Source organism: Zootoca vivipara, chromosome Z2 (assembly GCF_965207765.1).
Source record: "Zootoca vivipara chromosome Z2, rZooViv2.hap1.1, whole genome shotgun sequence".
Classification (NCBI taxonomy): domain Eukaryota; kingdom Metazoa; phylum Chordata; class Lepidosauria; order Squamata; family Lacertidae; genus Zootoca; species Zootoca vivipara.
The window spans coordinates 36,620,202-36,632,488 of record NC_142585.1 but is presented as its reverse complement, the minus strand read 5'-3'; the positions used below and the strand labels follow the sequence as shown (position 1 = coordinate 36,632,488).

Genomic DNA, 12,287 nt, shown 5'->3' with positions numbered 1-12,287 from the left:
GGGGTGGGTCTTGGGTTTTCCACAACCTTTCAGGGAAAGTGCTGGATGATCCTAAACACATTCCAATGTTTTTGAAAGCTCCCTAAAAATCATTTAAGATTGCCAAGGTGCCTGGGTGTTTCCAGAAATTCTTTTTTTTCTTTGTAGAATTTAGGGATAAAAATAGTGAATTACATACAGAAGAGCAGCAGGTAGACACATATTGAACTTAAGTAAGTAAACTTGGCAGAACAGCTTTTACACTCCACCCTCCTCTCTCATTCTTTTAAAAAATGTATTTAAATAGAAAGTCCCAGAATGATATTGTACTGCAATTCTCTCTCTCTCTCTCTCTCTCTCTCTCTCTCTCTCTCTCTCTCTCTCTCTCTCTCTCTCTCTCCTTTTCTCTTCTTCTCTTCTCTTCTCTTCCTCCCTGCCCCCCTCACACACACACTACACGTTTAGTACCGGTACTTACTGAGGTGGAAGCACTAGGGTGGTAGGCTGGGCTTTCGGTCTCCGCTTGGCAGACACCCCCATTTGGTTGGCTGACCGTTTCAAAGACTGCTGATTCAGAAGACCAGATGCCAGCCCCGCATGGTACTGCAACTAGAAAAGAGGGAGAGAGGATATGGAATCAGTTAATAACCCTTCTCTTTGAAACATTTCATAAGTTTGGACTTTACATGCTACACATACATGATTGAGCCCAGAACCAAAACGTTTCCTTCAACAAAAGCACAGCTTGTGCCATTCTAAGTTCTTCCTTTATAAAGCACAGTGGCGGTGACAGGGGTGGGGGTGGTGGGTATGATGATCATTTACTGCAAACACTCCTACACTTGTCTGGAGGTTACAGCACTTTCACAAGTGTGAACATGCCTGGGATATCAGCTGTCAGGTTAGGAGATGGCAATGAAATATTTCACAAGTATCTATCCAAATGCTCTTCATGCTTTTCACAGAGAGAGTCATCAAAAGACAGTTCAGGATTCTTACACTGTAAAAGTCAATTCTTTTATTCTTAGACAATGAACCCACAGCTGGCATTGACAAGACACAGGGGAGCTCTACAGCTGAAAATAACCTAGGTTCTAGAAAGCAAAAATCCAACTATATTGGACTAAGCCATGCATTCCGCCTATCCAACCAGCCCAGCTTTATGATACAGGATTATACAGCTACCTGGCATAGATTTGCTACAAGTATTAATTATTTTGGATAGAATAAATTTGAAAAAAGAAAAGACATCTCAAGAATTTTCTGAGGGCTAGTGGTAGCCTGCTGCAGCAAAACCCACAAAGTCTCCGGGGGTGCATTAAAAGCTAACAAATTTATTAGAATGTATATTGTCATGGATTAGAGTCCACCACCTCAGATGCTTGAAGTGGTATAAGAGGGGAGACAGGTGATCATATAGGGTTTAATTGGCACAGGACTCAGTAGGACAACCAAGTTGAGGGGAAGAAGCACTTAAAAACACAAGATAAAGGCCAATCCAAAATGGCACCACCACTTTGCTAAATTATCAATGGGACCTGCCAAAAATGCTGTGTTCACCTAAATGGTGATCACTGTAGTCAAACTGAGAGAAAAGAAGTCCAGGCGAACTTTTAGTTTTACTTTATATTCTCTGCTATAGGCAAAATCGCTTACCTCACTAGGAAGATGGGGAAAATAAAACTAAACAGGTAATAGAGAAATAGCAAACAAGCAAACTGTGAGGGGTAAATCAAAGTAAAAACGGGGACAGTAAGCACCGCAAAGTAAACAGAAGAGGACAGCTGAAAATAAAAGAAAAACAGTACCACCACCAAAATGTGAAATTACACTACAGAAAGACTAACAAAGCTAAGAATCCTGAGAAACTCAGTTGGTCCCAACCTAATCCAGTCTTAGAGGGGGTTGGTCTGGGGTATGGGATGGCTCCTTGCCCTGGAGAGGAGGCAGAAGATTGATAGGCCTCTGCCTAATCCACTCAAAGGGAAGTGCCATCCCACATGTTAGCAATGTCTTCCAGCATACTCTGGCAAACTTTGGAGTTTCCTGAGCCCACCAATACCAACACTCTAGGTACTCAGTGACCCAATCTCTGGATCCAATCCTGTCAGCGGTGAGTCCACAATTAGAAGGAGTGACAGTGTTCTCCATAAGCTAAAGTAACAAACTAATCAGGGGAATGTGCACTGTACCTTTGCTGCCACAACCATCTGAGCATGGCCAACTTCCTTTCTGGCAGTATTTTACGTGCCAATGGGGGGGGGAAATAACTCCCTCCCTTGTGCTGCTCTTTGCAAAATGCTTAGCAGAGCTGGACATCTTAAAGGCCTTCTGGTCCCAAATTTTGAGAAAACCATGCCAATTACGAGTCTACTTTCTGCAGATCACTGCACATTTCTTGCCTAGAGAGCTCAATCATATAAGGAAATAAGGGCTGGGTATTTGACTGGTCCAAAGAAAATTAATTGATTGGTCAAGTTTCAGAACATTTTGTACAACACAAAAAATCCCACAACAACCAAAATCAGTTATGATACTTTGCAGGTCACTCTTATTTAATCACAAAAGATAGACATTTGAAATAATGACATTAAATAACTGTACCATTAAAGTAATTGATAAGTTCTAATATGGTTACCTTCCTTAAAAAAAAAGTTATCCAAGGGGACAAAGGAAGATGGACAAAGCTGAACAGAAACATTAAGGAGAAGATATACAAAATCATGCATTTCATATACAGTATAGCAGCAGAGTTGTGAGACCAAGTACCGTAAGCCTGTCGATCCAATGTGTCCCAAATAGCCAGGGGCTTGTTGGATCCCATCAAGGGTTCATCAAGTTCAGCACTATGCTTTGAACAGGTGCCTCCGGGAAGCAAGGTGTGTTATTATCCAGCACCTGTTATTCAGAGTTACAGTGGTACCTCAACTTACGAAGACGATCCGTTCCACGGCCGTCTTCGTAAGTCTAGGTTTTCAGATGTCGAAGCGGTGCTTTGGCGCATGTGCCAAGCGCGCGCGGAGAAAAGACTTCCGGGGGTTGTCGACTTCAGAAGTCGAAACCTTCAGAAGTCAAAGCGTTTGGTTGTCGAGGTATGACTGTATATTGTATCTCTGATATGGTCCTATTAAGTCAAGGGTGGAAGTTGTGGCCCCCGAGATGTTGCTGTATTAAACATCATCCGTAACCATGTGCTGTCGGCCAGGGTTGATTGGAGTTGGGAGTTTTCAGAAAACACTCTACAAATTAATAACACCATCTAGCAAAGAGCAAACTGTCTGTGTTTAGAACATCCATTCTGCATCATAACAACTTTCTGATTTTCTTGACCCATGTACCATGTGATCTAGACAATGATACAAAGATGTATAGCATTCTTAATAGAAGTGGAGTTACTCTCTGCTAGAGAGGACTGGGTATCATTTCACTCTAGCATGCTCATCTTAGGCCAATGAATTTTGCTAAAATTTATTTTTCTCCCACAGATTCCTTAAATAAAAATCAATGAATGCAAGGGACAGTACATGTTTGAAAGACAATGTTTCAAAATGTCAAGCAATCCCATTTTCAATCTTTGCTACTAGAATTTGCAGTGAGAGCAATATGCACCACCTTTTCATGGAATTAAAGGCACCGCTAACTTGGCAAGAGACCCTTTTCTGACTGTATACACTTACCCTTCCCTTCCTTTCATGACATCTTATTAAGACCAATGCAAGCTCAGCCATTTAGACCCTGGCGGCACCAGTCTGGAAGAGGAAGGCTTGTTATAGACCAAGCAACACAGGATGGGGTGCCTTCGCCCAATTTAGAAGTGTGCACAATGGATATGGCACAAACATCTGCACTAATCAGAGCTAGATTTTGAATTGTGCCATTTAAAAAGGGGTGGGGGTAAGGTCCCATGCTGAAACTACCTTGTAGGATTTCTGCTTTGGAGGGCGTTATCTGAAAGCATTGTGATTTTTTTAAATAAAAAAAATGTATTATTATTCAAAACCAGAACACGTTTTTTGCCTTTGAAGGCCAAGTCTTTCTGATTAAACTGTGTTTGTTAATTGCATGTAATACAGGCACTCCTGCCCACCTAATTCTGCTTCCAGGAACAGAGATCCGACTGTCAAGATCTATAAGGGCCCATTAAATATTTACCAAACCATCTTTATAATGGGAGAAAAGGTCAAAGTTAATAAAACTGACAGGCAGCTCCTGTCCAACCTGATTTATACATTATTTAAGCACCATATACTGTATTTCACAGAACAGACTCCTTTTTTCCCCAAGCTGGAAACATTTTCTTAGCTTTCAGGTCTAAAGGAGGAACCAAGATAACTAATATGGTACATAAAACATATGATTTAATCTCTGCAAGATTAGCAGAGATATTTAGACTTGGCAATGTTTCTAATCATGGACACTGAAGGATTTCCATGAAATCCATTCATGGCACAAGGCCCTATCTCCAGTGCTATCATATTTAATAGGCAGAGGTCTATGGTTCAGTTCTGTCTGACCATCATTTGGCATGATGCCAGAATTGCCTAGCGTATGTTATCAGCTGGCAAACCAGAAGTAGATTGTAGCCTCAATCGAATGCAATGCCAAACCATAGTTTAGTGTTATTTGAATGAACTGCAGTGTGTGTTTCTCCCTCCTCTGCCAGCATGACTAGGAAACAGAAGTTTGGGAGTTTTTGTACCAGTTTTAAGACTATTTGCAGCTTGTTGTGCCATCAAAACATAAACTTGCTTCTCAGTATCACCTTCAGGACTGGAAAGTCCACAGGCTGCAAAAACTTCAACAAGATTATCCATGGAGGACTTCTGGTGTGACAAAATGGCGATCAACACAAAAATGATGATCGTCTGCTGAACAAGGAGCCATTTGCACCACTGCTGTTCCTGCTGCCGCTGTATTGGGGTAACAGGCAGAACTGCAAAGGCTGTCAGAGCCGGGTAGGAGCGTGGTGTGGGCCCGGGAGAGCGAAGCGCCAGCCTAGTGGGACTGCTGAGTAGGGCCTGGTCGGAGGCTCGGTGCATGCCACAGAGCTTAGCCCCTGTGTTCCCATCCCACTCTGCACACCAGTCGCTGACCATAATATCCATTGCACTGGGTCATCCTTGTGAACCATGGGTTTTCCTTGCAGACCTGCCTCGTAGTGTTGGACTGTGATCAAATAATAGTCATAGGTAAGAACTTCAACTGCAACAAATGCAAGGCCATGCTGCTTCTGGAGAGAACCTTTGGAAGACTAACTTGAGGTAGAACTAGTTACAGGTAGGTAGCCGTGTTGGTCTGAGTCGAAGCAAAATAAAAAAATTCCTTCAGTAGCACCTTAAAGACCAACTAAGTTTATATTTTGGTATGAGCTTTCGTGTGCATGCACACTTCTTCAGATACACTGGTAGAACATTCACTTTGCTGGACGTTGAAGAAAACATGGTTTCTGGTGTTATTATGGCATCTTCTTACATCTGTACAAGGAATGAAACATTCTCCTGGATGATTACCCAGATTTCCCTTGGCCAGTTGATGTGAAAAATACAATGTCAGTGCTAGGTAAGCAGGCGGACCAGCCACCTTTTGCACTCTGAAATAATAATAATAATAATAATAATAATAATTACTACTGTACTTTGTTAGGCATAGATAATCAGAAGTGCTTTAGGCCAATTCATTTGGGCCTAGTTACCTTCATGTTACCTATGCCCCAGACCTCTGAGACTATTCCTGTAACTATGCAAATTGGAACTACTGCAACTGTTTACTTCCACTTGTTTCTAACATATCACTCCAAGCCCCTATACAGCGCAACAAGTGAGAAAAGTGTTCATCTTCCATGCCCTATTTCTGCAGCTACTCAATGGCAAAGGAACTGGTGGTGCGTTGAGACTGTCAGCTCTTGACCACTGTAATGGAATTTGGGTTAGCAGCTCAGTATTCTCAAAAGAGACAGGGGGTAAAAAAGCCAACACTGAGTGAAACCAACTGCATTTCTTTGCTACTCTGCAAGCCAGATCATGTTCAACAAACCATGGTTAAAACAAACTACCGTATGTCTTGGTGTTGTGTTTGATTGCTGCTAAGTATAAGAATCAGGCTTTCATTAGTTGCCCTGTAAAATCTATATGTAAAAAAGCTGTGCTGTGCTCATGGATGGCTTTATAATCTGTGCTGTTTTGTATATCAGCTTTATCAGAACAGGAAAAAGGATGCCACTTTCCTTCCTGGGAAGTTTAAGTGTTCCATACTCACCTTCTACCAATCTATTTTCTGTTATAACTCAATTCACACAAATAGTAAGCCCTGTTTAGAAGGTATTCCAATCATTCTTGACTCAGCCCTGGATTCTTAACTACTGAAACTGCTTTTGGCTCCCTGCCTGCAGTGCAGGCCAACAACTCTCCCATGTACATTTCAATGCATCTTCTCCCCCTGCCCTTTCATCTCCAAGAAATAGTCAAGTCAATTATCTATTATACCATCTCCTCTCAAAGGGACTGATAAGACAGGAGCTAAGACTGAAGCTCTTACATGGAGCAATTTAAGGGTTGTCTTTAAACATATTCTTCCAATAAAAACCAACCACACGTCCTGCCATCTTTCTATAGTGCCAATGTCAGACACTGCTATTATCTCCCTCAAACTGCTGTCAACAATGGATTCCATCTTGCTTGCAAAATGCTAAGCAGCAAAACACTCTCAGATTAAAATGTGTCTTATACTTTCCATCTCTGAATGCTGTCATTCTAAATCAGCTGCAGCAACCTGGATTCCCTAAGATCTGGATACCTTATTAAAGTTCCCTCCTGGAAAACATTCTGTCTTGAGGAATTCCAAGCGCCTGCTAAACCTTCTATTGGTACCATAGCAGCACAAAGTGGCTTTTAAAGAAAAGCATTTAGAATAATCTCACATGATAAACAATGTTTTAAATGTTAGTATGTATTTATTATTCTAAATATATCTACCCCTTATCCACCCGTACATTGCTGGGTTTTTAAATATGTGACACAGCTGAGATCTACACAGATGAAGGCATTTCTCAATGCTCTGCGGGAGTCTTCTCACTAAGGCAGGAAATCAGCTGCCCAGACACCTCTGCTAAAAACAAACAAGGAAGCAGTTTGCTGTAAGGTGCCTGGAAGCAAAGACCACAGGGAAGATAAAAATCCTGCATCAAACACACCATGCACACAAAATATACTGCAAGCTCATTGAATCCTCTGTTCTCCCAAAAAACATACAATCTAGAAAGAAGAGATTTGGGGAAGTTTAGGTGGGGGAGGATTCATAGACTGGGAGAAGTGGAAGATATTCATTCTATTCTCCATCAAGAAAGCAGATTAGAGATACCCAGGGAACCAGATTAGGAATGCCCAGGACACCAATTGGTATTTCATTAGTAAAGTTCTTCCTTCACACTTTGAGGAATACTTAAGAGCATATCAGGCAGGTCTATGAGCCTTGTCACGATTCTGCAGCAGAGTAGGAAAAGTGCAGAATTCAGCTCATGAGAAACCAATTTTTCTTTTTAAAAAGGAAGCATGTTTTGGGTGGGTTTTTATTACATGTAGATCAGGGGTGTCAAACTCAAATTCATCGGGGGCCGCATCAGCAGTTTGGTCACCCTCAAAGGGCCGGTTGTGTCTGTAGGACTATGTGTCTACTCTTTATTATCATAAATTATTGTCACTGCATTCAATTATTACTGTTTTTTGTAATAAGGTAAGCTCATTCCCGCCCCCACGCGGATCACATTCCTGCGTCGTGGCGCGTGTGTGGGAGGGGATGTAAACTAGGGAAATTTGAACAAAAGGTGGGGATTGACGGCTTCCGGGGGGGGGGGGCTCAACTAAACCTTCGGCAGGAAGGAGAAAGCCACTGCTGGGATTAAAAACCTGCAGATGGAAAGAGGGCTTCCCTCTCCTGCCCTGCGCACACCCAAACCCGGCTAGGCAGGATGCCACACGCTGCAACCCACCCCATGCTTTGGAGAGGGGCAGGAACATGCGGTGCAGCGCCAACTCCCTGCTTTGCTTTTGCATCCTCCCTCCTCAGCGCCAGAGTCCCTTCCCCTCGCGCTGAGGGAGGGCAGCGGATTTCCCGAGAAGGAAGGCGGCGGCGGCAGCCCCAGCGGACGTGCATCTTCACCTCAGAGCTGCTCTTCCCCCCCACCCGCGCTGTTGTCATCTTCGCCGCCGCCTCTCCCTACCGGGACTGCAGGCAGAGGAGGCTTGAAAACCTCCCCCCCCCAAAAAAATTTCCCCTCCCACCTACTCAAACCGCGAGGCGACTCCATCTGGAGCCCTACATCACGAGGGGCTGAGAGGAGGCAGCGGCAGAGCGGGAAGAGCAGGAACCCGTGCCGCCGCCGTCGCCTCCCTCCCGGCCGCCCCCCGGGGAGCAGCTCCGCCGGAACTGAGCAAAAGCCAGGCATCCTCCCAAGTGTCTATGAGGAGAAAACGGGTGAAGAGGGAAGAGAAACCCGGCTCCATCAAGAGAGCGGCTGTTGCGCTTCGCCTACTTCCCCCTCAGGCTCACTCCGCGTCCCTTTTGCCCGCTCGCTCACCCACCTCCCGGATGCAGCCGAGGAGAGGAAGGGAAGCGGCGGGCGGCGGCTCCCCAGTGCCGCCTCACTCGCTCTCGGAGACAACAGCAAAGCCCGCCAAAAAAAATTCCAGCGCTGCTCCGTCCCGGCACCAACTTTGCCGGCGGCGCCTGTAGGGCTTTCCTACCTCCTCGGCGGGCTTCCTCCTCCTCCTCCTGCATCTCACTTCCCCGTCTGGCCGCTGTGCCACCGCCTCCCTCAGCCTCATTCGAAATTGGAATTCCCTGGCCAAGGCCGTCAGCGTGGCTCCAGAGCCCTGGACTCCGCCTGCAGCCCCGCCCCCGGTTTTGACCCTCGGCCAATCGCAGGCTCCAGAACTACTGTCAGCAGCTATTGTCGGCGGCGGCTACGTGGGCCACATGACGAGGTCTGGCGGGCCGGATTAGGCCCCCGGGCCTTGTGTTTGACACCCATGATGTAGATCAACCCAGCACATTGCTATTCTGCTTTTCAGGCAAAATGTTGTTCCTCAGAGCAGCCCACATCAATCAAAAATTCAAGGGAGTGCTGATGACAGACATTGTACATAAATGAAAATGAGCCACAGGTCCTGGTCCTCTGGCTCACAAACTAGGTAGGGGGGAAGGAGACAAGGAAGGGGAACAGAAGAGGGAAGGGGAAGAGAGGGATAAGCTTGACAATACCAGAACAAAAGTGGCAAGTTACGGTATAAACAGGCAATGACAGCCATTTGGCACCTGGCTGATCTTGCTTTGTTAGAAGCAGTTGAAGAACTGAATGACCCTTCTCCTTTATTCTTCCTGGCACCCATTGCCTTGCCTCCCCTTGCTTGATTTTAGCTTCTAACCTCTTTGGGTCAGAGATCATGCACATTAATAGTAATAATAATGATACTTTCTTCCTGAAGAATTATCCGTTAAAACCACCTAAAAACAAACACCTTCATTTAGCAGAAATACGACATCAGAACTCCTTTGGAAATTGCTCCAGATGTAGGTCACAGGACTGTAGTTTGTTTACTGTGGCAGTTTTAATAAAGTTTTGTGTTTGTTTGTTTTTAAAAAAAAATCCCATGAAGATCATGTGAGGTCAAATTGATATTCTGCTTGCATAATTCATGCACTGGAAAAAGTTTGAGCATGCTGATGAATGGTAACACCTGCCTGGAGAAGAACAGGATGTACAGTAAATTCTTCTAAGGACACACTCTTAGTTTGTTACATGGTGCAGAAATCGCTATTGTTAAGAATGTACAACAGGCAAGCTGGCAAACTTTAAGCAGCAGATCAGTAAACTAAAACCATAGCTGATTAATCACCAGGATTACAAGTTCTGGATGCATTTGTTCACTTTCAAGGTTACCTTGGTTCTAACAAGTTTGACTATATTAGGGATATTTATTTATTCCTGTCTACCTTTCCTTTAAGGAGCTCAGGTACATGGTTTATTTTATTACCACAACAATCTTGTTTGGGCAGGTTAGGCTGAGATACAGTAACTGGCCCAAGGTCACCTAATGAACCCCGGCCTGTCACGTCCTAAACAAACACTTCTGATTATCATGCTGGCTCTTTTCTAATGAAAACTAACAGACTATAGGTTGCATCCAGTGTTAGCCATACTCAAGCAAACCCATTTAAAATATATGATTTTTTATATAGATATATGAAATATGAGTAACTGAAATCCATTAATTTCAATGGGTCCACTTAGAGTATAATTTAGCTGGATACAACCCTATACAGTATAGTTAACAGGACATGTTAAAATGCCCCTCTCACACAAACACACGCACAATTACAGCAAACAGAACAAAGAACTGCACATTTAGAACTACACCCTTAAATTACCAATTTTGGGTCATAGCCACCGAATGTAGGGGAAAAAAATGAGCATTGAAATGATGACTTTAAATCAGCAATATGCATAAAGATGTCTAATATGATTAGAGTCAAAGCAAACACACCATGATCTGTCAACTTTCATCCTTGTTAACATGCAAGCCATTACAAGAAAATAAACTGAGCCTAGCATAGGCACATAACATACTGCTTATAATAAATCGTATCAGTATACACATAACATCATTGATCTGTAATCTCTCTTTACAGCCAGAAAAAGCAATCCATTACTCCATCTTAGCTAGTCAACAACATTGTAGGACCACAAATTCAGCAGTCAAACCTATGAGCACCATTACAAAATGCTTTCTTCATCTGTATTCCTTTGTCCTCCATGCTCTGGGGTTGTTGTTGCTTGCCATTCTTTATTTTTTTTTCCTTTTTTGCAATTACTGCTGCTACTAGGCTTTATCTGCAGGTTTTACACTAATTTTGTTTCATGCAGTTTTTAAGAATGTCGTCTGCTCTTTTTTATTCATTTTGTATTGGAATCTGCTAGTTTTAATGGTATTTTATATTGCTTATTCTCTTTGGAATTTTGCTTCTAAAATTGAAAGGTGGGGTACAAATCTTCTAAATAAACTTGAAAAGCAAAACAATGACCAGAGACATCAACTTTCATAAGATTATCACTTCTTCAAACATGACCACAAGAGAGCCACCAGATATGAAGCCATGAGCAAAATTCTATGTTGTTAGATTTTAAAACAAATGCTGCAACAGCCAAGGTAATCAGGCTTTTCCAGCTTTCTGAATGTGCATATGCACAGTTTGCAAATAAGTAGCCAAAGATTACTAGCAGCAATTGTTACTAATTGTTATCTCGAGTTGAGAACTTTGCCCCAGGATGAGAACGGAAATCATGTGCTGGCGGTGCAGCGGCAGCAAGAGGCCCCATTAGAGAAAGCATGCTTATAGTTAAGAATAGTTTCAGGTTAAGAACGGACCTCTGGAACAAATTAAGTTCGTAACTAGAGGTGCCACTGTATTCAGAAGCATTACTACACCCAGTGGTGGAGGCAGAGCACAGCCATCATTGATAGTCCTCTCCTCCACGAATTTGTCTAATCCACATTTAGTGGCTATCACTGCCTCCTGAGGCAGCAAGTTCCATAGCTTAACTAAGTGCTATGTGTATTGGGGGGCAGGTGGTATTTTAGGGCAGATTGCAATCTTAGAGACCACTAGATCAGGCCTGCTGGCTTGCAGTATCATTGCAGAAGCTCAACAGTGATATGCAAGCTTTCCTTTGGGAAATTTGTCCATCTTTGCTGATCTTCACAATGAGCAATACTGTTCAATGGTAGACCACACACTTAAAAGGTCCCATTTTCAACCCTGGCACTTTCCACTTTAACAAGAAGCAGGTGGCAGAGGATGTCAAAGACCTTAGTCTGGCTGGGTTCTTGAAAGAGCTGCTGCAGTCAGACCAATGGTTTTATGCACAGTCTTTCCCATGTTCTAACCCTGATAATTTGCAACACACCAGTTGAAAATGACTAGTCTGACAGTTATAAAAAGGGTGGTGAGGCATTTTCTACTGTTCCCCCTGTACTGTTGAATATTCTTCCCTTTGCTGCTTGTAAAGCAACAGCCACCAGTTGCTTCAGGTGTCTTGCAAAGACTTCTCTTTTTGTTGAAGCTTTATTTTAGGTGACTGAATTCCCTAATTCTTCTTTTATATGCTTTTATATTGCTGTTTTATTGATGTTAGTCTGCATTTCAATTATTTTTATTTTTTAAAATGCACACGGCTTAGGAGATATGAAAAACATTAAGCGGTTTATAAATGTTTTTCAATAAATAAAAGTAACTACAAATTTCTCTAAAACACC

General features: G+C 43.1%; 1 protein-coding gene across 2 annotated transcripts in view; it reads right to left on the bottom strand.

Moving 5' to 3' along the window:
- Positions 1 to 12,287, bottom strand: part of MED27 (mediator complex subunit 27) — a 176,050-nt gene that overhangs the window by 109,243 nt on the left and 54,520 nt on the right. For both annotated transcript variants that reach the window (XM_035112590.3, XM_088664792.1), the window contains exon 3: positions 458 to 588. In XM_035112590.3, the coding sequence (XP_034968481.1) occupies positions 458 to 588 (131 nt within the window). The remainder of the gene's footprint in view (positions 1 to 457; positions 589 to 12,287) is intronic.